Genomic DNA, 27,324 nt, shown 5'->3' with positions numbered 1-27,324 from the left:
ATGATGTTGCTGTTAATACCCTTCAGGCTTTATAATCTCTCCCCTCAACCCCCTTTTCTCCTTTTTTCCTTCCATTAACTCTAAAGAAAGCAACAATCTATTAGGTTGCTCTCAGAGCACTAATAATTTCCGAGGCCATCTGCTCATTAACAATAATATTTCAGTGTTTTAGACCATTTTCTTCCTCATATTGAGATCTACAAAATTTTACATATGCATCATCCAAATTTTACCAATACACAAAGAGCTCAGCAGCTACAGGCAAGCTCTGTGAGTCTTTGTTGCCTACTAAACATTCTAGAAAGTACTTGATCAGCAAGTTAAGCACCATACAGAAACAAGCAGGTTAAATTAACATAGAGTCTGTGTCAACTTTCCAAACAAGGTATTAAGCCATGATTTTCCAGCAAGTCATACTTTCCCCACTTTTTTGCCTCAAACTCAAAATAGCTGATTTATTGCAGATGTCAGCTTCTTTGCAGCTGCCAAACTCCTCCTGTCACCTGTCACATGTTCTCTCAAACATCTAGATAGTTCCTATTTTAGGATATATATCTTTTTAATTTAAGTTTTCCTTTACACTTTTTCTTCATAACAATAGTCATTCCAAAGTACAAAGTACAAGTCTCCTCCCTCCTCTCCCCAAAATACTGTATTGGAAAGTACAGGACCTCAGCTGAATAGCAAAAAAAAAAAAAAAAAAAAAAAGACATTAGTGCTAAATGTAGACATTGCTGGTGAAGTTAGATTGAAAGAATAAAGGTAAACAGACAGCAGGCATTCTAGGTCTCTCATAGCTAGCAGTTTGACACCCAACTCTAAACTACCACATCCTTCCCTTCCAAAAAGGGTCTGACAGCGCAGGATGTACCATGCCAGTTTTACACCTTTTTCTGCAGCAAAGAAAAAAAATTCCTAAAGGAAGTAGGTAAAAAACAACAACAACAACTAAATTGACGGCCTCAGATTGCAAAATAAACCTGTGTTTAAATTCCTCATCTCTCGCTAGATTTTTATTTTCCTTTTCTACACTTTCCAAAGGAGTCCCACCAAAACTCAACTCTGTTGCAGTTTTTCCTGTTCTTCCTTATGAAGCTCTGACTGCCAAAAACTCACCCATCTCAACTGCAATCCTGAAACTGAAATATTCAGCCCAATAATCTCCTCTGACTCTATTCTTTCTTCTCTAGTAAACACTTTCATTTCCTTATGAAAGCTTTGATTGTTTATCATTTTTCTCTAATTAAATCTTTACATCAACTGAAATGACCAAAGTTCCTTTCCTTTCCTTGTAAAGCCCACAAATACTCAAAAATATTCCTGTTAATGTATCATACAGTTCACCACATACCTATCTTTCAACATTTCCCTGAATTAATCTTGCACTGCAAACAGCAGGCATATTACAGACTAAAGACTGTCAGATTAGAGTGGGTGCACACATATTAATCACAAGTTCAAAGAAATAAATGCTACAGAAGGGTTCACTTTAAAGTCAGAAACAAAAGTAAACGCATACTCAGAAGAAAAGTCAAAAATCAAGCGTTTAACAAAGGTTTAGGTAGTCAGAACACAACTCAGACTTGCAGAAAATGCTAATAAAGACTTAGAAAGATCCTTGAATGAAATCATCTTAACCTGGATTGAATTGCTATTCAATGAGAACTTTTGATTCACCTTTTCCAAAACAACCATTTGGAATGATCACAGAGCAGAAAAGAATCTCTTTACACAGATAATCATCCTGGGGTCCTGGGCAACCTGGTCTAGTATTAAATAGGGAGCTTGGTGACCCTGCCCATGGCAGGAAGGGGCTGGAGATTCATGATCCTTGAGGTCTTTTCTAACCTGGGCCATTCTGTGATTCTGTGACTGTTGGTGGAACATAAGTACTCATATTCCATTAACACCTATCACATACTGTTAATTAAAGATTTCCTGCTCACTAATGAAGATTTGAAAAAAAACAACAACAAAAAACACTGTTCCACAAGGGGGTAGCACTGTGCTAAAACCTAAAGAGTCTTGCTTCATTTTGCCATTAATTCTGATGTCTTCTTCAGCATCCCACTGTAACGTCAACAGTCACAACTACACATTTTAAATGACAATAATCTGGAAATACGCAAAAATTTCACTGCTTTTCTCCTTCGATACAAATTCTTAATTTCACACCAAATCATTTCACTTCTTCACCTAATCAAAGCTGATTACCTCAGGGGCGATACTGTCACAAAACCGTCTTATCTATTACATGCTGAATACTAATACGTTCTAAAACAAACACCATGCCCTACTTTGATCCCAGTGGCCAAAAAATCATTTGCTCTTATGATGAAATACTGATATTGCTAGGAATTAATGAAAAACAAAGCAACCTATCCCACATTTAACAGTGTTATTCTGTAACAGTTATGTTGAAGAGATCTGGGGATGCCACGGGTGTCAGGATTGGCTTGTTTTACAACCACAAGCAAAGCTAAGATGTAATACCAAATATGATTTCCTGAACACTGAAAACTAGCATTATTTACTGCCTTGGACAGACACCCACTTGCAACAACAGCAAAGGGCTACACTCCCTCTCTGATTTGGCCTCCCCAAATACTGTGGGCATTTAATATTACTCTGATTGTTTTTATCTGCAGCAGTTCATTGGACAATCTGAGAAACTGCCCATACAGAACACGCAGCACTGTTTAGACCAAGCAAGAGACATAAGAAATATCACTGACTTTACAGTCCAAATGTGACAATCTTAAAAACCCTAGTAATACTGACAAGTGAAGCAACAGTGGCATTACCTGTTTCAGTATTTCACACAGGAAAGCACAGAAGCTGGACTCCATTAACTTGAGAAAGAACAGAGATTTGAGATTTTTCTCAAAAAATGAAAAAGAAACCACAATTGCCAAGAGTGTTTAAAAGGCAGCTTCACACACATACACTTAAAACCTAGTTTAGATACCAGAACCCTGAGACATGTCACCTGAAAGCAAATATGACAAAAAAACTCAGAAAATTGGTCTTTAGCCTACCTTCCTTTTGGAACATGAAATTTGCTTCCTGCTCAGGATGGATAAGATTTTAATGAGGAAAAGGTAAATGCTGCTTAATATGGAGTATATAAGTCCCCCCTTCAAAGGGGAGCTAAAACATGGCCTTAATTTCAACAGACACTACTTACAAAGCAGCACTATGAAGGGAATCCCCACACAATACAGAGTAGATTTAAATTATCTTTCAAGGTGGAAAAGTTCATTATTGTGCTGTCAGATGCAGCATTTCTGCATGTCACCAACAATCCTGGAGAAGAATCTGAGGTTATTACTAAGACTTCTCAAAACCTCACTGAGGCAAAAAGCTATACATACTTAGCTGAAGCCTGAAGAACTTAGAAATGGTTTATTTATTTGATTTATTTTTTATTTTTGCTTATGAAGAACATACAGTCAAAGGTTCCCCATGCAGACATACTGGAACGTGTTTCTGTCTCATGCAGTGTAAGCTAGCAGCACTTTGGATGAGTCACTTAATTTTTGTAAATCTCTGAAAATATCATCCACCAATTACTATGAAACATTCAGTAAAAGTAAAAAAAAAAAAAAGTAAATACAGTTCACTGAATTCTTTAAGCATCCAACATAAACAGAAAATTAGCCTGCCAGTGATTTCATCTCTAAAACAGAAAAGTGAGCTACTTAAGCACTACTTTTTACTTTACATGGAGCACTGAGGAGGTTCACCCTCCTCGAAGGCTGTTAGGTTGTTTCCAGAGCTAAAGATAGGAAATTAATTTAAACAGCACTAAAAATATATGCCAAACATTTCTTACTTTAGCACCCCTGTTTCTCAGTGCAGTTACTACTGATACATCTAAGAGGTTAATTTCTAGGAATATAAACTTTTGCTATTTCAGTGAAAATTTCACCAGAAGTTTAGCAAAGCCACGGAAGTCTGATTCTTCATCTTAAATGTTTACCAAATTAGACTGTAAGAGCAAACATTGAGACCTACAACACTGAGCATACTCCATCACTCTTGCAGCTCCAAGTGCTGTACAGAGGATTTATACACTATATCCTTCCTTGAAGTAAGGAAAATGCTCCATCACCTCATACATCCTGTGAGTAACAGGACTCAATCTGCAGCATCTTCTTGTAGCACCATGGAAGAGGAAGCAATCAGAGCAGCACATCTGCAAACAAACCTAGTAGAACTGAAGTTGTGAAGAGATTATGCAGATTTGCAGTAGGAAAGAAAGGAAGGAAATCAGGTCTATGTCAGGCCAGAAAGTCAAAAAGGCTTTTGTTTTCTGAGCAGCCCTTCACCTTCCTCTCTATGGTCTAAAGTGGAAACACAAGTGTCCCTCATGTCTTGTCATCCCCCCATCCTTGTCAAGTTCCATGAAGCCCACTTCCATTGTGTCTGGAAACTGCCTACAGCTGGCCTAAAGATGGTAGTGATGACCATGCAGCTTTCAGCTTGGTCCTAATGCACGTCAGAAGGCTGCCAAAGGAAGTTTTTCAATTAAGACTATCACACACCACATTGTGGAACTTACACAGAAAGGTGTAAGTCAGAGAATTAATAACAGGCAATCGCTAAGTACCCAACACTTTATAGGAACCACATGGTAGAAAATGCAAGAGCCCACTGCACCTATATGCATTTACCATCTTTCCCCTTGGAGCTACCTTTTTCTTTCATCATGACTTTAACTCCTTACAAAACAAGAACCTTGACATGTGACTTCCTCCACATGTAACTCTACTTCCACTTCAGAAAAGCATATTCCATGCAGTCCAGACTCCCCAGGCAGTCAGGGAGCAGTGTCCCAGACACAAGGTGCCTCCGGTGGCGCAGCGGTAGAATTCCCGTTTGCAACACCAGGGGGCCCGGGTTCGAATCCCCCCCTGTGGAGCAGGGGGTAGAAGTGCCGCTCTGCTACACAGAGGGCTCGAATCCCGGGAGTTGGACTCGATGATCTCTAAGGTCCCTTCCAACTCGCACAATACTATGATACTATGATACTATGATGATAATATTTGGCCAGGTAATTAAAATTAAGTACTGCATGTAAAGGATGAGAAAGTTGTACTATTTAGCTCCACAGCTTTATCCTCATCTGAAATTTTCCAAGTGTTCTAAGCCAGGCAATTTGTTTCTATCTCACAAGATTTATTAATAATACAGTGTTAAAACTAGACAGAGAACAAAGCAATAATCACAATAATACACATTTCCCTAAAACACCATTAAAAAAAAAAAAACTTCGAAAGGGAGCCCATCATATCTAAATGCATCAGCACAGGCTGCTTTTCACAGAATTTACAAAGGCTGGAAAAGACCTCTAAGATCACCCAGTCCAGCTGTCCTCCTATCACCAGTATTTTCCACTAAACAAGCCACATCTCTCAATATAACATCCAAGCATTTATTGAACACCTTCAAGGACGGTGACACCACCACCTCCCTTTCAGGCACCTGCCAGCTCTCTCAGATAACAAGCATTTCCTAACATCCAACTTGAATCTCTGCTGGCACAACTTGAGACCACCACCTCGAGTCCTACTGCTAGTTACACAGAAGGCTGACTCCCACCTTGCTACAGCCTCCCTTCAGGCAGTCACAGAGAGCAATAAGGTCATCCCGGACCCTCCTCTTCAGCAGACTAAAAAAATCCCAGGTCCCTCAGCTACTCCTCCTAAGACCTGAGCTCCAGACCCCTCACAGCTTTCATGCCATTCTCTGGACTAACTCCAGGGCCTGTGTCTTTCTTGTAGTCAGAGCCCCAAACTGAACAAAGTACTTGAGGTGCAGCCTCCCCAGTGCTGAGTACAGAGGGACAATCACTTCCCAACTCCTGCTGGCTGCACTGTTTCTGATGCAAGCCAGGATGCCACTGGCCTTCTTGGCCACCCGGGCACACTGCTGGCTTATGGTCAGCCAAGCATCAACCAATACCCCCCAGGTCTGTTTCCTTGGCACAGTCTTCCAGCCACGCTGCCACAATCCTGTAGCACTGCCTGTGACTGTTGCAAATAAAGTGCAAGACCCAGTGCTTGATCTTGTTGAACTTTGATTACTCCTCAAATTACATCTGAAGAAATACAAATACCTCATTAGCTTTTAGTATCTTAATTTAAAATAAATAAACAAACTGATTTGGTTCTTCTTTTAGGATTTAATACTCTCACAGGCAGATTCTAGGTACTTCTCACGTACCACTCATACTGCCCAGTAGGTGGTATCACGCTGTGTCAACCACATTTATTCAGCAGGCCCAAGAACAGTTTAGCCACCATTAAAGCACTAAAGCAAACAAACAATACACAGCGTTTTAAAAGAAGAGCCCTGAAACACCAGTCCTACTACTATCTTAGCTGAAGCTGACTGAAAGGATGAATTTGTTTCCACAGAACCACATGCTACTACTAGCCAGCTAGTAAGCTATTGGCATACAACTTTATTTAAAATATCACAATTCCCTAATGGAAAAACAATAACATGAATTTAGTGAACACTGTCCAAAACAAAAAGTGATAAACCATACTGGTTCCACAGTTTGTTTGTCTTACTACAAAATCACTGCTGAAAATGGCAATATAATACAAATAATTCTGCAAGATGAGGTTTAACTATTACTCTTTTATTCTGTCCTGAAGTACACAAAAATAAGTTCTGCACATGCACACACACCACCTTAATTAGTTCTTGACAACTCCAAGTGTATATTCTCTCAATCCAACAAGAGCAACCATGTCCTTTCTAAGTATTTTACATGCAACTCTACAGATTCATCTATCTCTTCATATACATCAGTGGGACACCAGGAACGTAAACCAGAAATTGCTCTTTAGGCTGCTGAAGACCCTGAATTTATTAAGACAGCATTTTACCAAGAATCAATGTTAGTCTGTACTCCAGAGCAACAACTTTACCAACAAGCCAGGAGGAATATTCCCCTACCCTCTTTTAACTAGATAACAACCACCTTACCTACATTTTAGAGAAAAGAGATAAAACGTTGCAACTCCGGCACCAAAATGCAAAAAGCAAGCATAACAAATTTTAACAAGCTTGTGGGAGTCCCGGGCAACTCCTTCTGATAAGATGAGAAAGCAGCTGCAGGAAGCTGATTTTGTCTAAGGAATGCTTTATTTTGACTAGCAAAATATTACCGTGGAATCCATTTTGAAACATCCTAGAACAACATTTGCCATGTCCCCAATTTCTGTTTTATTACAAGTTACTGACAATACCACTAAAGACAAACCACTTTTTCCAATGTACGTTAGCAAAAAACGACAGGAAAAAAAAAAAAAAAAAAAAAGCATATTAAATAGTCACTGACACTTCATCACTTTGTCTGCTTCACATCCTGATCAGGGTCTTCATCAGCTGTTCTTTGAATTCACACAGAGAATTACAGTTTTAACTCCTGGCCTCCAACAAAACAAAGATGTCTTCACTGATGCTACCATGGACCTCTGAACTTTTAAATAACTTATCTTCTCATATGAAAGTACTACAATCAACGTATCACCAGGCATCCAAAACCCAACAAAATTCTAACACACCACGAAAACTAACTCACAGTCAAAGGTTGCCAGGACACACTTTACAGACCTTCAAAATGGAAATAAAAACTTCCGTGCACTCTGCAATGACTCTTGATCAAGCTGATTTGGGTTTCTAATTGAATATTCCATGCAATGCCTCAAATCTTTTTTCTATTGATACAATTAGGCCTTCAAAACCCTCACAACATGAAAGCCTGCTAAAGTACTGTAAACACATTAAAATTAAACAAATTTCATTTATTACAGCACCGAAAACTTGTAATGTGGCAGCAAAGGAACTGGCACCAGTCATGATCTTATTTAACTACTCTGTTAATCTAGCAAATGGCAATAGGCACGTGAATTCTATTAGCAGAAAAATACTTAAACTTTGGAAAGCTGTAAACAGTGCCACAGCAAGAAAATAACAGTAGCATCAGGCTAAATCCTGTAACTAGTAAAATTAGTGGCAAAGTTTCTCATTTAATAGATGAGGACCAAGTTACTGACTTGCTTTCAGGACCTACAGATAAATAAGTTAACATCAACTGAAAAGGAGTTAGGCTTGGAAGAACAACATCACACAATAATTAGTTTTACAGTTTAAGAAATGTGAAGAAACATTAAGAAAACTCTAAGGAGTAATTAAACTGAAAAACTGGTACAGCTGCTGAGCCCTGCCAGAATTAGCAGTCTTTGCAGAAAACACCTTTGTGTATTTCGATTAAGAATGTTACTTAAGAAGATAGACAAAAGAGGGGGAAAAAATGAAAAATCAGCACAAAGAACAAGATGAATCTTATCAGGCATTAAAGAGAACCAAGTAGTATGTCTCAAGCAGAGAAGTTCAAAGGCTTTACATCTTGATAGCCTATCATCCACCATTACAGACAAGAGAAAAACATCGCACAACTGGAAGAAGCAAAATTCTGGTTTTCACCATAAATTCTTGCAGAAAATTCAGCAGAAATTACATATTTTATCTAGCTTCAACCTGTTTGTACATCTGATGCCTGAAATACACACTCAGCTTTATTTCTTTTTCCACCACCAGACCCACTCCTGACCCTTTCACAAAACAGGGGATCATGGCAACCCTATCTCCCATTCAGCAATGAGAAGAGGCAAGATTTAGCACAAGCAGCAATGCAGCATGTACGCAGCACTGGCTAGGCACCCACAGGAAGTGAAAGATTATAGTTTTCCAAAACACCCCCAAAAATGCCTTGTGAGAAAAGCACAACCCACAGAAGAGGAGACTTAGAGCAAAAACCTGCACAGAGTGGTCTGGAATTAAATAGGCTTTTCTTGTCAAGGAAGCAAAACCTGAAAGCAGCCAGGAGAGGGAGGGAAAGAAGTAAGCAATGTCTAATGCAGGGCAGGCCGTAGCAAGATTCCTTTGTACAACTTCATACAACCCAACTAGCTTTACAGAAATGAACACTTTCAGATTTACAGCCTAGTTTCAACAGCACCATTTTGAGTGACACCACAGGGGCACCTAAAAAAAAAAACAAACAAAAAACCACCTATCTTTGCATAGCACCACACAAAGTCTCATCTTGCAAAAATAATCCAGTTTCTCTGAACACAAAAGAGAATGTTAACATGACTGTTTTAAAAATGGAAATAAGAGGTTAAACTACAGTATTCTCATTTATGCATTAGCAGTGCTTTACCCTGGGCTCTAAGGCATTTTTCTTACTACGAACATAAACAGACTGCCTTGGCAACTGCTTCTACTCCCACTCTTTGTCAGAAAACAGCTTCTCAGTCAGATAACAAGCTTGCAGAAGCTACAGTGGCTTACGATGAAAAGCTACACCAGAAAAGTGATGTGGGAAATGTAGTATTCTAAAGCAAGAAAAGGTTTCAACAGAATTCCATCAAGTTCTACATTTGTTCCATTCCTTTCCCTGCTGCACACACTTCTTTACTAGTTATTCCTGTGGTCCTGGGATTTTGGACCCAGCCACTTGCCAACCATATAAAGACCAACCTTTCCTTCTCTTCCTCTCAGTAGCAGCAGCACCTTCAGCTTTATCACTTGTATTTTCTGTTCTCCTGCTGTATCGCACATATACACATAAAGAACTAAACGTTACCAGAAATAAACTTCTAAGCATTTCCTTTACTGTCCGATCCATTCTTTACATAGAAAACCAACTTCTTTTTCAGGCTGATTTACTAACAATCCTAACAGCATCTGAAAACAAGGAGTCAAATAGTTTTCCTAGGTAGCTATCACAGAACACTCTAAAAGCCATTACTGACCTATGGATCACAGCTCCCGAATCTTCGTTACTGAAGTAGTAGTTACTTACTACTTTTCGTGCAGTTAGCCCAGACAGGTTTTAAGAAAAACTGCTATTTCTAGTAGTTCTGTTCAAACCCTTCCTCAAAGAAAACACAACTTTCAGGAAAAATCTTCATAATCTAACATGTTAAAAAAAACGCATCACCTGATACAAGCATAATAAAAGTCACTGTGCCTGTCAAAGTAGGAAGAGACCTATTTACTGCAGCAAACACCAAACACAAGTTCATCACCTTCACTATTATTGTGTCATAAAATCCCAGTCATATTAAGAAATGTAAAGGAATAGGAAAGGAGAGTTCTCTACTACTCACGGTACAGGAAACTGCCACCTTCCTTAACAAGGATTACCTGTCTAGAACTAACAGTACACTAAGATCAGTATCTGAAGCACCTGTTTCCAAGTAAGGTGAATGAGGACAACAGCTCTTAAAAGTTACTGTGGTATCAGTACAACTGCTCTGCTCTATTTACTATAAACACTAGCAAGTTCACTAAAATCAAGACCAAAAATCCCAAAACCTATTGTTCTGGCTCACCGAAACCCCATCTCTCAAATCCTCCATGCAAAATTCCAGTGAGGAAAATTCTTAAGTTCTCTGGTTCAATTTCCCCAAGAGTCAGGTCAAACAATTTCATGACCTTTCAGAAACCAAAACCAACACAAACAACTTACTGCATTCTCATGTCCTTCCTCAGAATAGGAGAAAATAAGTCACCCAGACTTGCAATAGAAAATGATGTATGGCATTAAACAATGTCAAAAACTTTTATAAAAATACATTCCCACAAAGCATCCATCACCATATCAAAGCCTGAAGTCTAAAACTGACAGTTAGACTAGGTTCCTAACCTATTCCTTTGCAATAAACGTACAGCAATTGCATAAAAAAAACACCTGTTTACTACAGAGCCCTAAAAATTTGGCAACTCTGCCTTAACACAAAAAGAACTGAGATGCACTACAATTTATTGAGATTTGCTGAACTACAGTAGAGTACAAACAATGACACAGCATTTTCAAAACAGACACCCCGCTTCATAACTTGAGGAAAAAAGGAGTGTCAAAAATAACTAGGTCTTATTACCCTTAACTGTAGGTACCACAGATACCACACTGAAGTTACAAAATGCACAGAACAGTATGTTAATGATTAGGAAAAGTAAGGTATGCAAACAGGTCTGACAGATCTTTGTTGAAAGAGATTTTTAAACCATCAATTAGAAAATTGAGTGCTATAAAAGATTTTACAGGAAAAAAAAACCCTATACAGTGAAGCTGGGAAAGGTGGAGATACCAAAACTTTTCACTGAGTTATATATCATAGTTTCTTCTGTATCTCATATCATTACAGCACAGTAACAAATAAATGCTGCATTTTTAACATTTTCAAATCAACCTTTACTTCTTATCACACTTGCTTGATTTCTGCATGGAAAAGTAGGTTTCTGTTGGCTAAGCTGCTGAGCTATCCCCCATTCCCAAGCATTTGTGAGAAGAACGCTCACCCTCATACTCATCCCTTGTTTAGTTAGTACCTTCTTAAAACACAAATATTTTTAAGACTGCTGCACTACACACTGTGCTGGGTTCTCAATTTTGGTATGGGAATGCATTTCATAAACATGTAGCTAGTTTTACTAAGAAGATAGCACAGCCTCCTAGCACACAGAAGCTCAGCAAAGAGGCTGTGTGTAACCTTGAAACTCTCCATTTACCTTGGCAGTTCTCAAGGTGGTGTCACAGAGGAGCAGGGATGGAAAAAGACCCCTGGCCTGTTCAAGCCATCGAGGGTACAGAACATCAACATTCCCCAGGGCAATTTTAAGCCTACTGCTACTTTAACAGGTTTTCCGAGCTCTCTGTGGATCACGTAATAAACAATAAGCATTAACTACTTTTCTTATAGAATCTTCCATGTAAGCTAGATCTGGCAGCTACTTCACTGCAACGCATCATTCAGCTGAGCAGATTCAGCCCTTCATAGCTACCTGCAGTTTAACTTTTCTGGAGAAAGGTTAAGATACTACACATGAAATACTGTCCTTGCACTATATGTTTTACTCATACAGGGTTTTTTTTGTTTGTTTTTGTAATTCACAGTTTGTAATACAGAACTAAGCACAACAATATAGTCAATGGTACAGACAAATGAGAGAATTTCTCCTGTGCACAATTAGAAAACATAGAATTATTACAAGAAGAGAGCAAGAGGATTCATAATTTTGTTATACACAGCTTCTTTAGTCTTATATCCCAAGGTCTGTTTTGTCTTGAATATAGGTCATCAGATCATTGTCCATGGAGCTCCTCTGGAGTTCCTGGATTAACAGGAAGAGTCATAGAATCAACAAGGTTGGAAAAGACTCCTGTAATGGTGAAGTCCAACCATCCACCAACCACCAATGTTGCCCAATAAACTGTATTCCTTAGTACCACATCTACATGGTTCTTGAACACTTCCAGGAATGGTGACTCCACCACCTCCTAGGGCAGCCTGTTTCAGTGCCTCATCACTCTTTTGGAAGTTTATCCAAATACCCATTCTTAATCTCCCTGGCACAACTTGAAGCCATTCCCTCTAGTCCTATTGATAGTTACAACCCACACCTTGCCATAATCTCCCTTCAGACAGTTGTAGAGAACAACAAGGTCACCCTGGAGCCTCCCCTTCAGCAGACCAAAGAATCCCACTTCCCTCAGCTGCTTCACATGACTTGTGCTCTATGTCCCTTATCATTCTGTTGCCCTTCTCTGGAAGTGCTCCAGGGCCTCAAGGTCTTTCTTGTAGTGTGGAATCCAAAACTGAACACAGTACTTGAGGTGCAGCTTCACCAGTGCTGAGTACAGGGGAAAGATCACCTCCCTGCTACTGCTAGCTGCACTATTTCTGATATAAGGCAGGATGCCATTGGCCTTCTAGGCACACTGCTGGCTCATGGTCAGCTGAGCACTGACCAACAATGCCAGGTCCTTCTCCTCTGAACAGTCTTCTAGTCACTCTGCCCCAGGTCTTTAGTGCTGTATGGAGTTGTTGCAATCAAACTGCAGGATCCAGCACTTAGTCTTACTGAACTACACCCAATGGGTTTCTAGCCTGTCCAGATCCCTCTAAAGGGCCTTCCTACCATCTCACAGATAATACTTCTTTCAACTTGGTGTCACTTGTAAACTTACTGAGGGTGCTCCTGATCACCAAAATCCCAATCACCAAAATCCAGGCCTGAAGTTGCCCTGATCCTCCTTACAACCATTCATGTAGATGAGTCATGCTTGCTGACAAGTGCCCATTCCTCTGAGACCTCTCCAGATGACCAGAAACACTGATAGATGGTGGAAAGCAGCTTGGCAATCATCTTCACAAGCTCCCTCAGCACTTTCAGGTGGATCCCATCTAGCCCCATGGATTTGTGACAGGTGGAGCAGTAGGTCTCTTTTTCCACCCAGACCACACAGGGGAGTAGGAATGGGGTTGTTATTCTACTCCCCATCTCAGACTTTGAGGTCAGGGGGTACAGTACCCTGAGGATAACTGCTCTGACTGTTAAAACAGATGTAAACAAGGTACTGAGAGCTAACCATTTCCCCTCCTCCCTTGCCAATCCCTTTTGAAGAGCCTACAGCCTCTCATTGTAACATCCCAGTCATGGGAGTAGTACCACTGTGCAACTAAGCCACAGTTTGCCTGCCACACCATGGCCTTCAGCTTCTCCTGTTTGTTGCCCATGCCGCATGTGTTGATGCAGATGCACTCCAACTGAGCCACCCAACTCACTCTAACCCTAGCACTGACCCTCCAGGTTCAAATCTAACAGGCTTTATTTTATCCCCTTCCCCCTTCACACTTAGTTGAGGGGGCTTCATACAAGCCCCACCAGCTCTGCTACAGTCCATTTCCCCCTTTGAGACAGGTGAGACCCATCTGCAGCCTCAGTCCCATGGTCAAAAGAGCTAAAATTCCTGCAACAGCACCAGCATCTCAGCCACATATTTATCAGGTGGGTTTTCCTGGTCCTCTCAGCATCCCTTGCTGCCACTGAAGGAATAGAGGAAAAATACCAGACATACTCCATCAAATAAAAGCACCAGTACCCTCAGGCTTCTCTCAGCAACTTCATCACTGCCAGCCTGAGCTATCAGTAAGGGGTAACAATCAGAAGGGTGAACCAGACTAGGAAGTCTCCTAGGAACATTCCTTACTCAGGCCCCAGGGAAGCAGCACACTTCCCTACAGGTGCAGTTCGGCTGACATATGAGGCCTTCCGTTCTACTCAAAAGGCAGTCACCTAAGACAATACCTCTTCCCCCTTCTTGGCAGAAGCAGTCTTGAGGCACAGAGTCAGACACTTCACCCTAGATAACCTCCTGGGTGGACCTCCCACTACACATCCCCTCTTCCCCTCAAGTTTCAGAGCCTTAGACAGATTATACAGAGTCAGCTGGGGCATGGAGGTAGGTAGGGACAGCGTTTGCCTGCGATGCCAAGCTGGGACCTGTTTCCATTCTTCCCTGTCTCTTAGGTCTCCTCCCTCTACTGATGGTGGCTGGGCAGGGGGTCCACCACTTTTCAGGATGTATCACCTCAGTGCCTTACTTGCAGGTACAGCAAGGAAGTTGATCCACCAGTTTACCTCCTGCCAGTAATTCCTGATGCTCCTTAAACTCTCCACCTCCTCCTCAAGTTCCAGCACCATACCAAGCAGATCATCCCCCTGATCACACCTCAGACAGGTGGCATTGCAAGGAGAGGCTGAGTAGTCCTGCAGCCGGAAACCTGAAATAACACATTTTTGGGCAAGCACTCAGTCTGGATTTACACACTCTTTCTGACAAGAGCTTCTGGCCTCCTGGAGACCACAGATCTGTAGCCTGGGAGGCAGCCAAAATAAGTTAGACTGTGTCCTGAGTGGGGAGGAATAGTCTGCCCTCCCTGCAAGTACTCCCTGCTTCAACGCCCTGCATGAAGAGCCCATGCCATGCCCTTCAGACAAGCCACTCAAAGTTGGCACTCCTCCAAACAAAGGACAGTACAGACATTTACAATTGCTATATGCTGCCAAGATCTCCAGATGCTCAACACCATGAAAGAGCACACATGCAGCATCTTCTTCCACAATAGGGATGTTTGATGTTGTGGCTTACTGTACAGTTAAGAAAGTGTCTGCTTTTACAAGAGAATTAATGAAAAAGGACATTAAAGAGAAATGTTTTAAAGAAGCTCAAGAAAATGCTTAACACAAGTGCTTAGAAGAAGTAATCAGCAGCAGCTGACCTGAAATACTTGCTTTGAAAGGATACATCGCAATGTTCTTCAAAACCAGAGTCAGAAACGCTGCACCTTGACCACTATCAGCCCAGAGTACTCAATCCTTGACTAAAGAACTGTATTCTGACACGTCATTCTCAACAGTCTTTTGATCTGTAGTCACACTCCTTGAATTCTCAATGCTACCAGGAACAAAACACTAACACAATCCTGAGATGTACTAACTGGCTCACTCTGCAGATGGTAGCCACTCTTCTACAGCGAAATCTCAAGCTATTTTCTGAGTTACTCAAAAAAGTCTCCTAGAATAAGGAACAGCTGGTATTCTGTCAGAGCTCACCTGGCAATAATCCACAGGCCTTACACTAAAACAATCTGGGGAAAGGTAATTTTCAGGTCATGGCATCTCTTTTTTCCTGCAGTCAACAGAGCAAATGGGCTCCCCACCTTTACATTAGGTTTTCTAAACTGAAGACAATCAAGATAGAAGACTGCTGGAAAGCTTATTTGACATCTTCCAGAATCACAGTACTTCTCACAGCTTCCACTGCATCTTCTTAAATACATTTGGCATCTAATATAATCAGCACATGCATGTCTACACAAAAGAAAAACTGATCACTGTTCACAGACTACTTGAAACACATGAAAAAATGATACTAACAATAACTTGGGTGCTGAAGATAATGGACTTATTTTTGGAAGGTAAGAAGGCAAAGTCCTAAGAAACTTTGCAAACTGCGGTGATAAACCTATGCTTGCCTAGTTGTGAGCCAAGTTCCACCATTATTATCCCTTGTGAAGCTTCTCTTGCAGACCTGATTTCACTAGCAAACCACAAGCTACCCCTCACTGTGTAAATTTTCCACTTACAGAGACAATGCCAGCTTGCATATTCATACACACATAACAAGAGTACACTTAACACCATTTGTGTAAAGCACACCTCATCTTTATTGCCTGTATTAAAAGCACATGCAAATTGTTGCAGTAAGTCATGCATGTATTTTTTGAAGTTAAAGTGAAATGATGGAACCTTGAGCACAGACGAACCCTTGTGTTCAAACCACAGATTTCTTCAGAGCTAATTTCCTTCTACTATAAAAGCAGGCCCAACTGTTGAAGGCTTATGTAGTGAGATTGCCAGCAGTTGCAAACTCATTCCAAGTAAACACTAACCTCTAAGCATACAGCTAAGACACAAAAGTACTGGTGAGTTACACCAAAAAAAAACAACAACAAAAAAACAAACCAATAAATCTCTCTTGCTATAACTATTTACCCAGAAGCAAAGACAAGTTAAAAGCAACACACAAGAAGTCCTTACACGATTACACACTAACATGACCTACTGCTGCTTGAGTGAGAACAAAGTAGGTACCCTGGGAATACCACAACTTCAACCGTACACAGCACTGCAACCCGAATAGCCACCTCCAGGATGCCTCCAAATAATTCTAATGCCACTGGAGGCACGTGCTCAGATATTTGCTGCCAGGAGCTGCCATCACATTCCTGCCACACTATCAAGCATCTAGAGAGTAACTCAATTGGTATGAGGAGGTACAGAATTTGTTTAGAAGTTGGTTTAGAATTGCAATATTAATATTGATGTTCTTAAACAGCTTTCTCCCATCTGTCTAATTACTTCATGCAAATTCCCCAACCATTTATACACAAGGATTTCACCTTATCCTTTCAGTTTCCTAGGGTAAATACAGTCCAAGAAACCTGGCCAACAGTAATATCCTTTACCCAACAGTACTAGCTGCTTTATTATCAATCAGACCATACATACCACCCACACTTGGAACTGTTTTTAAGTTTTATACAATGATCCTCCTCAACAAGCAGTTTAAGAATGCTTCAATGTTACCCATGTAACTGAACAGAATTTTCACTTCTGAAACCAACTCGTTTCAGCTGAAAACCTAAACACAAATTTGTTTCTGCAAGAGGCTGGAGAACCTGCTGCCTAAAAATATTTTTGGCAAAGCTTATTTCCTTAGGCTAGAGTTAGTTATGTTAACAAGAAATATTAAAGCTCTACTTTTCAAAGAGGCTTACAGAGGCAGGCATTAAACTTCAGCCACGTCTGACTCCAACATGGGCCTACAGCTTTCCAGATCTTTTTGAAAAAAATACCCCCTCTCTATGAAGAGAAGTGGGAGAGGAACAGAACAGCAAATGGAAGAAAGAACATCAACAAAGAAAAATGAAATCGAGAGACAGAGTTCAAAGACAAAAAAAGGAAGGAAAATAAAGAATTTATCCTACCAGAGACAGCACCCCTTGTCAGTCAAGACAAGAAACATTGCCTCCCAAAAAGAATCTGGCACCAGGACATAGCAGAAGTGATGGGGGAAGACCAAATCTGACCTGAGGTAAAAAATAAAATAAAAAAATAAAAATTGGAGTTATGATCCAGATTTTTATTTTTAAACTCAGTTTGTTGTTTCATTCATGTCTTGCAGGATGTTTAAAAGAAATTGGTTGTAAAAAAAAAAAAGTCTTTCTTTAGCTGTGTTTTCTCAGTGTTGATAATGGGATGACCCAAATCAAAAGTGGAGTGGTATTTTCATAAAAATGTGAAATCCTACTTGAAAAATAAAATTAAAAACAAATCCAGAACACCAGAACATATGCAGTAATAGATAAAACAATGTATGCCACTGAAACATCCTCATATGTCAAAAAAAAGAATCAGACTTGCACCTATAAATCTCACACCACCAATATTCCCAGTTTGAGTAGAGATGCCTTTGAGAATGATAGACTTTCTACCCGATACTATGCTGGAAATGGGAGAAAACTGTTTCCCATGACTAGGTTTCCTATTTGATTGCAATAAAGATTAAGGAGATTTCCTCAGGTCTCCAATTACAAGAGGGTGCAACTTTAAGATAATGTCTCCTAGAAGTTCCCAATAAAACATTCAGGATTAAAAACAAACAAACAAACAAAAAAACACACATGAAACTCACTGCAGGGTGAGAAATAGGCAGTAAAAACAAGAATTTTGGTGTTTAGGTAAGTTATGCACTAAATATAATGCAAATCACATTTTAAGACCAAAAAAATACAAATTCCATGAAATAAATCCAGCCTCCCTCTAACATCCACACTGCATCTTCAACAAAGCTGGAAACATTAACACTTAGGACGATCCTGTGAGTTATATCCATAATAAAAAACTCAATTCCAAGTGAGAACCCATGACTTCCAGTGGCAGAAATAATGCAAGCACCTGCAGGCACCTCTGAAACACAGTCCCGAGACCTACAGATTAAGAGAAATTACATGAGTGATAGAAAGGCATATTAAGGATAAAGACATTTTGATGATGCCCTGCAATTTTAACTTAGGACAGACCTTATTCATCAGCTTAGCCAACGTCAGTGACCTAAATGAAAGTTCTTAAACAGCTGGAAATCGAAGCCTTGTTTTATACATAGTGTCCACCAGTAAGGCTACTGATCTTATCTATGCTCTGCACTGAACTCAACAGTTCTACTTAATTGTGACAAAGTTATTGTAACAATGCTACACAAAGAAGAAGGCATGAGTAATCACAACAATAAATACAGAATGACAATAGGAATAAGTTCAAAATAGATGTTCAGGTGATGCTATGGAAAGGTACAGGAACCAAAGAGAGCATGAGACTTGAGATACTCTGCTGCCACACTCAAGCCTCAAACAGTCAAGAGACCTGTAGCACGAAGCTTAATATCAAATCAAGTTTTAATTGTTTGATCAGGATACTTGGCAGATTTAACCTCCATTGAAATAAAGCAAACAAAGAAGTTCTACAACACATAGTATCATAGAATTACTCAGATTGGAAAAGATGTCAAAGATCATCAAGTCCAACCACAGCCTAACCATGGTACCCTAACTCTAACAACCCTCTACTAAATCATATATCTGAGCACCACATCCAAACAGCCCTTAAACACATCCAGGAACTGTGACTCAACCACCTCCCTGGTGAGCCTATTCCAGTGTTTAACTACCCTTTCTGTAAAGAAGTGTTTTCTAATGTCCAACCTAACCATAACCAACTGTATGTATACACAAACACTGTATATAGATCACCCTTTTGAGTTAATGGAATATCATCTTATATTAGGAAAGAGATTATGGACTCATGTAGAAAGGAGTTATCCAAGGTAAATACCATACAGAAATTTCTCCTCATATGTTCCATGTTGCTAATATCACCTTAAGCTCTGAGCACCTCTCTGAGCTTGGCATGCACAAGCTTCAAACAGCAACATGCAAGGCCAGTTCCATACAGGTAGGTGACATTTCTGCCTCTAATCAAGCCTGTAAATCTCTCCTCTATTATGGTAAATCTTCCATGAATAAAAATCTGAAAACTTACAACCTTTCTGATATTAAAATACACTTAACTTTATATCAACCAATGATCTGAATCTGTAGGAAATGCAGTCTTGCACAACTGCCTTGCTCAGTGCACCATTCAGCAAACAAACAACTGACTGTTTTATAATCACTGGTCTGTCTGAGCCTTCATTTACCACACACTTTTAAAAACCTGCATTGACCATAGTTTCTCTGATAGAGAAGTGCTTACAGGAAAGAAAAAACAGAAAGACTTCAGTTGAGATACTGGATAAACTTTCACAGTACTTCAAAGTGGTACAATTCTTCCCCTGAAATTGATGGAAACCAAACCACCAAGACTGAAACAGCAAGCCCACTAGACCTAGCAGCCCAATTCGAAATGCCAAAGGATCAATTTTCCAGAGCATTTGATTTTCCACAGACAGGTGTATTTTCAAAGCACATCACTTAGTTATGATAGTTGCAGCTGCAAATGTCCAGATGCCCAAAGCTTGGATCAGGCTTTCATGAAATTAAGACCAGGAGCTACCTGTGATCTGCCATGCCTTCCACTTGGACTGTGTAGCAGAAAAAGGAAGCTGGGTTGATCCAGCTCCCACAGAGCTCCACCATTCCCTCTACCTGCAGTACCTCTATCTGCTCCCTTTCCCACAGTTCCACATGCAGAGCCATACAGAGCCTCCTGCACACCCCAAAGGAAGATGGGGTAGCAGGTGATGGGTAACACACGGCTCTGTCACTGTGCCTCACAGGTACTCAGAAAAGGTGGAGTTGGTGCTGTCTGTGCAGCTGAATTCTGACACATCCCAACTCCTGAGGGTTCAACTGAGCAGCCCTTCAGGGGTGCTGTTGTGTCCAGCTAACCCTTTTTGTATTAGTCATTGCTCATTTCCTATAGCTTTTAACTGTAACTGGAGTAAGAACAGCACAACTGAGAGCAGTGACACAACTCACCCACAACTCACCCTCAAAGCTGTTTAGCATTAGTACTGTAAACAGGTAAAGCACTTGAAAAACTTTTAAGATGCATGAATTCTATTTGACCAGACCCACTCATGCAACTTGCACAGCTCTCTGTAAATCTCCTCTCAATCCCTCCCAGTCACCATCAGCCCAAAAGGAGTTATTTAACCACTGTCTTCTCCCCACAAATCCACCCAGTGATGATAGAACTATCACAGTTCTACACCAGATTTTGTTGCATAAGGTACAAGCTTGAGAGAAAAAGTGGTCTGTCTTTACACCTGTTTTCAGAGGACCTTGTTCACACAGTCTGCAGGGACACCAGTATACTGCTTCATATGCAACACTTCACAAACCAATAGACAGAAACCATTTTTTTAAATGAAAACATATCTGGTTCAAAACTGAAAAAGTATCATGCTGGTTAAAACATCACTATGTACCCAGCTTTTTTATTATTAAATGATTATTCAGTTCCTTGCTGAATACAAGAAATAGTTTAATAATAAAGCAAACATTATTTTGCATCACATTTGCAGCTGTTTCCATTTAACATTAACTTATTTCGTGTTCTCAACATACTCTCACCAGATAAACTATCACATTGGTTGGATTTTCAGATACTGCACTATACTTTTAATTATGGTAACACATTAGTGCATACCAAGTACAACTAACACTACAAAAAACTTCGATACATGCAGTTAGAACACACTTTTTCCAAGTAACATTTTAGAGCAAATTTAGAAAACCCACTGTTTCATGATACATGTGAAACCGTCAACTTAATCTTGACTTGTTTCCTACAAAACAGATGCAAATAAACAGCAACAACAATGTTCTGTATTGTGGAACAGCAAAATTCCATGTCTGGAGATGAAACTGAAGTATTATAATGTATCATAAGTCACTAAATTATAAGTCTCACACAAGCATTTCTTCATTAATAAGTAATAATAATATATTATAATAACATAAATAAATGCAGTGCTTTGTTAACTGAATCGTTTTGATTACTTTGTATGAAAGAAGTGCAGTTTCATTACTTGAATTAGGAGTTCTGCATACAAAAGCACATTAATTTAGCATTTGGTGGCACTTACATAACTGACACTACATGAAATATTAGAAGTTATTTATCAGCTGTCGGGTGCTGTTTGGCTTGACAGAAATTTGCAGTATCCTCCAGCAGCTCAAGTACGATACAGTTATTGCGTAATTTGGAGCACTAGAAATTAGTTTGCAATGTTTTCCAAGACATTGTTATCGATAAAGTTTTATTTGTGTTCCGTATGTGAGCATACAGAAAGCATTATTGGCCCAGACTCTTTTCAACAGCACAGTTACAAGACTGGAGTTAACATTACGTTGATCTTAACAGTTTTCAAATGTTTGGCACATGTAGTTCTGTGCATTCCTTTCTAAGATGCATTTATTTACCTTCCATCACAAATAAGGTACTTGACTCAAAGACATTAGCACACACACAAAAAAATGACAGCACTGAAGTTCCGCTTCCTTTTATATGAAGAGATTGGAGCCAGCAGGCAATAACTTCAGAACTCCATTGGGCCTGACAGTCACTGCCCTCCCTTTATACATTATTAACATCCAGGCCATACTTGGATCTCGGATTAACTGCAAAGATCTGCTGGTTCATAAAGAAATGCTGATGAACGGCACCATCATAAAAAAAACAACACAAACACATGACTTCTACTCCTGCTAGCTTTACAAAGCTTAAAGAATACATTCTGAAATGCAAATAAGAAAAGTGATGGAAAATGGGCAGGGAGGAGAGGTACAGAGTATACAAGAGGCAATCACATGGTTCAGAGTCCTTCAAGGCACTGCTGGGACAGAAAACCAGAATTCTGGCCCCTTGGAAAGCCAGCAACGCTACAGCAATCTTGTTTCACCAAAAAAAAAAAAAAGTCCAAATTCTTCTAATTATATTAATGAAAGTTATTGTTCCCTCCTTTCTGCTGCTCTGGGTGCTGCACACCACTCTAAAAGATGTGTTGTGTACAGAAAGTAAATTTACAGCAAAATATCTTCTGCTGTATGTTTCAGAATATAAAAATTCACCTGTCTGTTGCTTGGTAGTGTAGCCAAAGATTACACCACCACACTTTCCTAAATGGAGGGGCTAACACAGAAACACAATGAATCACTCCTGAAAAGGCAATGACATGAAATCCAAGACCTGGGGGTGACCTCATGTTGCATTCTGGAAAACCAAAGGCAGGGAATAGTTAATTCCTTAACACAAGTCAGAGAATAAAGATGGCTTTAAAAAAATTAAAGATGAGCAGCTATAGCAAAAGGAGGATAAACACTAACAACTACACCTTGCCAGTAGTACCAGAAAGCCTCTGAAACACCAAACTAACATTTAAAGAAAGAAGAATAATTGAAGCTACATCTATTTTCATGGAGTGGGTAGAAATGTGAGTCCAGAGCTCACTGATGAGGAGGGAGCAGAGAGGAAGAGGGGATGGTGAGATTTTTTTTTTTTAGGGAAAAATAACAAAATGGATTTAAAACAAACAAATCTTAATGCACTTAATAGATGATAGCAACAAAAACTGGCAGGAAACTCTAGTGGTAAGTAAGCATATAACTCTGTCAGATGCTTTATGGCCTATTAAGAGCACTGAGATTTTGGAAGGGCAACTTCTCCAGCATTTTCCCTCCTAAAGACATCCATTCTTATCACACAACTGGTGCAGTGTTCTAGATTACATCAGGCACAATCAATAAATTGAGTTTGTAACTTTCAGAATGGGGCACTTTTAAGGCAGAACACAAAAAAGGTGTCTTATAAAACTTGTTTTCCCCTGCACCATGATATCCCAAGTCAGCTCCTCTCGACTAAGCCACACTGGATCAAAAATTTCAGCTACAAATGGCATCATACAGACCTGAAGCAAGAATTACTTTTGTGCAAATATTTCACATCAGGTGTTTCTGTATCTATAACGGAATCAAGTGTCTAAGCCTCTTTTCCTACAAGTTGGAAAAGCACACTTCCAGTATTAGCAGAAACTATCCTAACCCTACAACAACATCGAAAAAACAAAGCATGTGAAATAAACAAAGAAGCAGTGAGAGAACCTGAACTATTTCAGGTTTTCAAAAAGAAGAAACACTGAAGAATCCCCTTCAGAGAGAAAACGCTAGGCCTGGTTTAGCTGCAAATCACTCCTTTCTAAACATCAGCATACAAGCACAGGAACACTATTCTTGCTGTAGCAACCAGAAACTGACACCTATTAGGCAAACGTACAACACAGACTTTTTCTTTACCTGTAAAGAAACTTTCAGTTTTTTTCTACCTTAATAGAAAGGCTGCTCATGACTGAAGCATCTTTTTAGCAAATACCACAACCTTTTTCTTTAAAAAACAAACAAACAAATCATTCCACACACTTATCTCTGAAAAACACTTGCAAACAGGATACCACTTTGATCATTTTTACCTGTTCAATCTAGAAAAATTTGCATCCAACTACTGTACTTCAAATAGAGTATCATGGATAAGCAAGCATCACAGACAGACTTATGGAGGGCATTATCACACAAAGTCACTAAAAAAACTTTGTAACCAGTCCCCATTTCACTCATTTTTTTATCTGCTGCATCTTCAGCCACACACAAATATAGCACCTTCATTTCCACCCTCCTGAAAAAGATATGCTGCATACAGGAGATAGGGAGCAGGGGAGGAGGAAAAAGGTGAAGAGAGTGTGAGGAGTACCAGATCCTCTCCAAGTTTTCACTTATCAAAATAAAAACAAGCTTGCGGATTTGGGAAAAATAATCACTTGAGCAAGTGCTCCTGTTTAGCAAGACGCATGCAAGATAATGAGATAGGAAATCTATGCTGTGTCCTACAGCCTGACACCAAGCTACCAATTCAAGGCCAGCAACACTACCCACCGACACCAATCTGTCCTACAGTGTTTCTGTCAAAATATGTTTAGAGAGAAATGAGACATTAGAGAAAATGGAGACAGGTGTTGAAGTAAGTTCCTAATATGGCAGAAAGTTAGACTTTCAGGTGACTAAGTGCAGCATAAAGAGTGCCTTCATACGAGCCCAAATACTTTACCTGCGGACAGGAAATCTGCAAAAATAACAGCAACCAAGCGACTTTCTCTCCATGCTCCTTTTTACACAACTCCCTCCCCAGCACTCAGCCCTTCCCTCGCCCTGCTCTTTTCCGACTGACTCCCGATAACTCTCGCACCACCCCGCCCGCAGCGGCGGCACACGGGCAGCGGCTCAGCACGCGATGACCTCCCGCACTCCCACAACACACTCCGCTACCGCGGCTGGGAGCGGGCGACAGCCCTGCGCCGCTACCCCCGGCGGCGGACACGTCGGCAGGCCGCCCCGCGCCCCCCGCAGGCCCGCCCATCGCGGCCGGGCCCGCCGGGGGCAGAAGGGCCCTCGCGGTCGCCCGCCCTCGTACGCGGAGGAGCGGGCCCTCCCGCAGGCCCCGCTCCCACGGCCGGAGGGTCCTGCCGCAGGCCGCGCGGGGAGACGGCCCGTCACGGCCGCCTCCCTCCCATGACACTGCAGAGCGCGGCCCGGCCGCCGCCCTCCACCGCCGGGGCCTCCTTCCGCCGCCGCCGGCTCCGCGGGCCCCCTCCCGGCGGCGGCGCCATGATGGTCGGCCCGAGAGGGCGCCGCGCCAGGCCCCAGCGCCGGGCCGGGGCCCCGCGCCCCCGCGGCCTGCCGGCCCTCGCCGCTCACCTTCATGTCGGGACATCCTAGTCCGGAGGCGGCGGCCCAGGCCCGTCCCGGGGCTCCCGCGGGCTGCTTGGGCGCCGCTGCGGCCTGGCCCCCCGCCGCCGCCACCACCGCCGCCGCCGCGCGCACGGAGCCCCGGTGCGAGGGGAGCGGATCCGGGGGGAGGGCTGAAAGGGGGCAAATATACAAGAGACAGCGAGGAGCCGGCCTCCCTCCCCTCCTCCTGCTCCTCCTCCCTCCCTCCTTCGCTTCGCGGGGGGCGGATCCGGCGGCGGTGGCTTCCTGGGCGCCGTGACACGGTGACTCCAGGCCCCGCCGGCTCCAGGCACCGCCCCCCGCCCGCTCCCCTCCGCCCCGCCCGCTGCCGCAGCGACGGCGGCGGCGGGACTGTCCGCCTGCGCCGCGTTGGAAAGCTGCCGGCCCCTTCCTTCTACTCCGGGAGGAAGAGGAAATGCTCCGCCGGGCCCTCCGGCACCGCCCAGCCCCGCCGAAGCGGGGGGCGGGGGCCCTGTAGCTTGAGCTGCCGGGCGCGGCGGCTGAGGCGGCCCTTGGGAAGAACGGCCGGAGCGCGCGGGAGCGCGAGGGCGGGTCTGCCGAGGCCTTTTTAAAGGGAAGAGTAGTAATAATAATAAAAGCCAGGACCACCACGCATGCTCCGAGCAGGTCTTCCTACCGCTTATTGTTACTTATTGAAGCAGTTTGAGGAGCTCTCTGTTGGCCGGGAGATGCAAGGTCGTTCCCTTTCCACCCCGAGCCCTTTGGTTCGGGTTCTTTTTTTGGTCTTCCTCCGCAGTGTGGCCCGAGGAGCTTGCCTGCCAAAAGCGTGCTTCTGCTGGGCCAGGGACAGGCAGGCCGCGCTTCCTGAGTGTTGCTGAAGTCCCGCTGCATTTCTCCATGCAAGCAGAACTTTCTGTACCATCACGTTTGCTGTCTGTCCTTTCATGCAGTCTTGGGATGAGTAGAACACACATGATGTGGCCATGCTACTTCCTGGCTGAGATGTATGTGGTGTGTACCAAGCAGCCTGCTGCCATGCTGCTTTTCTCACCACGATTTTCCACTTTTTCATATAGATTTCTTCCTAAGCAACACAGTCTCTCCCCTTGTCTCTCTTGTACCTGCCTCTCTTTTTAACTGCATTTTCAGGTTCTACTTTGCTCTGAACTCTGCTCTGTCTGATGCCTCCATTTTCACAGAATCATTAAGGTTGAAAAAGACAACTAAAATCACCACACCCCACCATCATCACACCCCCACCATGCTCACTGACCTCATCCCTCAGTGCCACATCCACATGGTTCTTGAATACCTCCCAGGAACAGTGACTCCACCACCAGCCTGGGCAGCCTGTGCCACTGCCTCACTTCTCTTTCTGAAAAAAAGTATTTCCTCATATCCAGCCTGAACCTCCTCTGTTGCAACTTGAGGCCATTCCCTCATGTCCCATCACTGTTACCCAGGAGAAGAGGCTGACACCCACCTCGCCACAACCTCCTTTCAGGCAGTTGTAAAGGGCAATAAGGTCTCCCTTAAATCTCCTTCAGACAATCCCAGCTCCCTAAGCTGCTCCAGATCCTTCACATCTTTGTTGCCCTCCTAGAATCATAGAATCACAAAGTTGGAAAGGACCTACAAGATCATCTCATCCAACCATCCTCCCATCACCATTACTACCACAAGCCACTAAACCACACCTTGTAGCCATATATATTTCAGCCTGATCTGAGGCCCCCACAGGCCCATTGGCCAGAAAAGCTGAAGCATCAAGCTGCCAGGCAAGGGTGAAGAGAAAGGGTGCTGAAAGGGGAAAGTGCCAGCCTCATGCCTTGCACCAACCCATGCCAACCATGTGGTACCTCTGCTTTTCTCCTTCACGTATGTACACACAGAGCAGGCTGCCCAGAGAGGCTGTGTGTGCCCTGTCCCTGGAGGCACTGAAAGCCAGGTTGGATGGGGCCCTGGGCATGGTGATCTGGTGGATTCCAGTCCATGGCAAGGGGTTGGAACTGTTGAAGCTTTAAGGTCCCTTTCAATCCAAACTATTCTATGATTCTGTGATTCTCTCTGGTACTCTGCCTGTCTG

At 42.0% G+C, this 27,324-nt stretch overlaps 1 protein-coding gene across 3 annotated transcripts in view; it reads right to left on the bottom strand.

Moving 5' to 3' along the window:
- The window catches only part of KCMF1 (potassium channel modulatory factor 1), a 55,133-nt gene extending 29,614 nt beyond the window's left edge, over positions 1-25,519 (bottom strand). For 2 of the 3 annotated variants that reach the window (XM_072360484.1, XM_072360485.1), the window contains exon 1: positions 25,245-25,519. In XM_072360484.1, the coding sequence (XP_072216585.1) occupies positions 25,245-25,260 (16 nt within the window). In that variant the 5' untranslated portion in view covers positions 25,261-25,519. Of the gene's footprint in view, positions 1-17,426; positions 17,531-25,244 lie in introns of those variants that run through there. The other variant, XM_072360486.1, reaches the window with a different exon arrangement.
- Between the last annotated feature and the right edge of the window lie 1,805 nt (positions 25,520-27,324).

This window comes from Excalfactoria chinensis, chromosome Z (genome assembly GCF_039878825.1).
Source record: "Excalfactoria chinensis isolate bCotChi1 chromosome Z, bCotChi1.hap2, whole genome shotgun sequence".
Classification (NCBI taxonomy): domain Eukaryota; kingdom Metazoa; phylum Chordata; class Aves; order Galliformes; family Phasianidae; genus Excalfactoria; species Excalfactoria chinensis.
The sequence above is the reverse complement of the archived record's forward strand: the minus strand, read 5'-3'. Positions and strand labels throughout refer to the sequence as shown.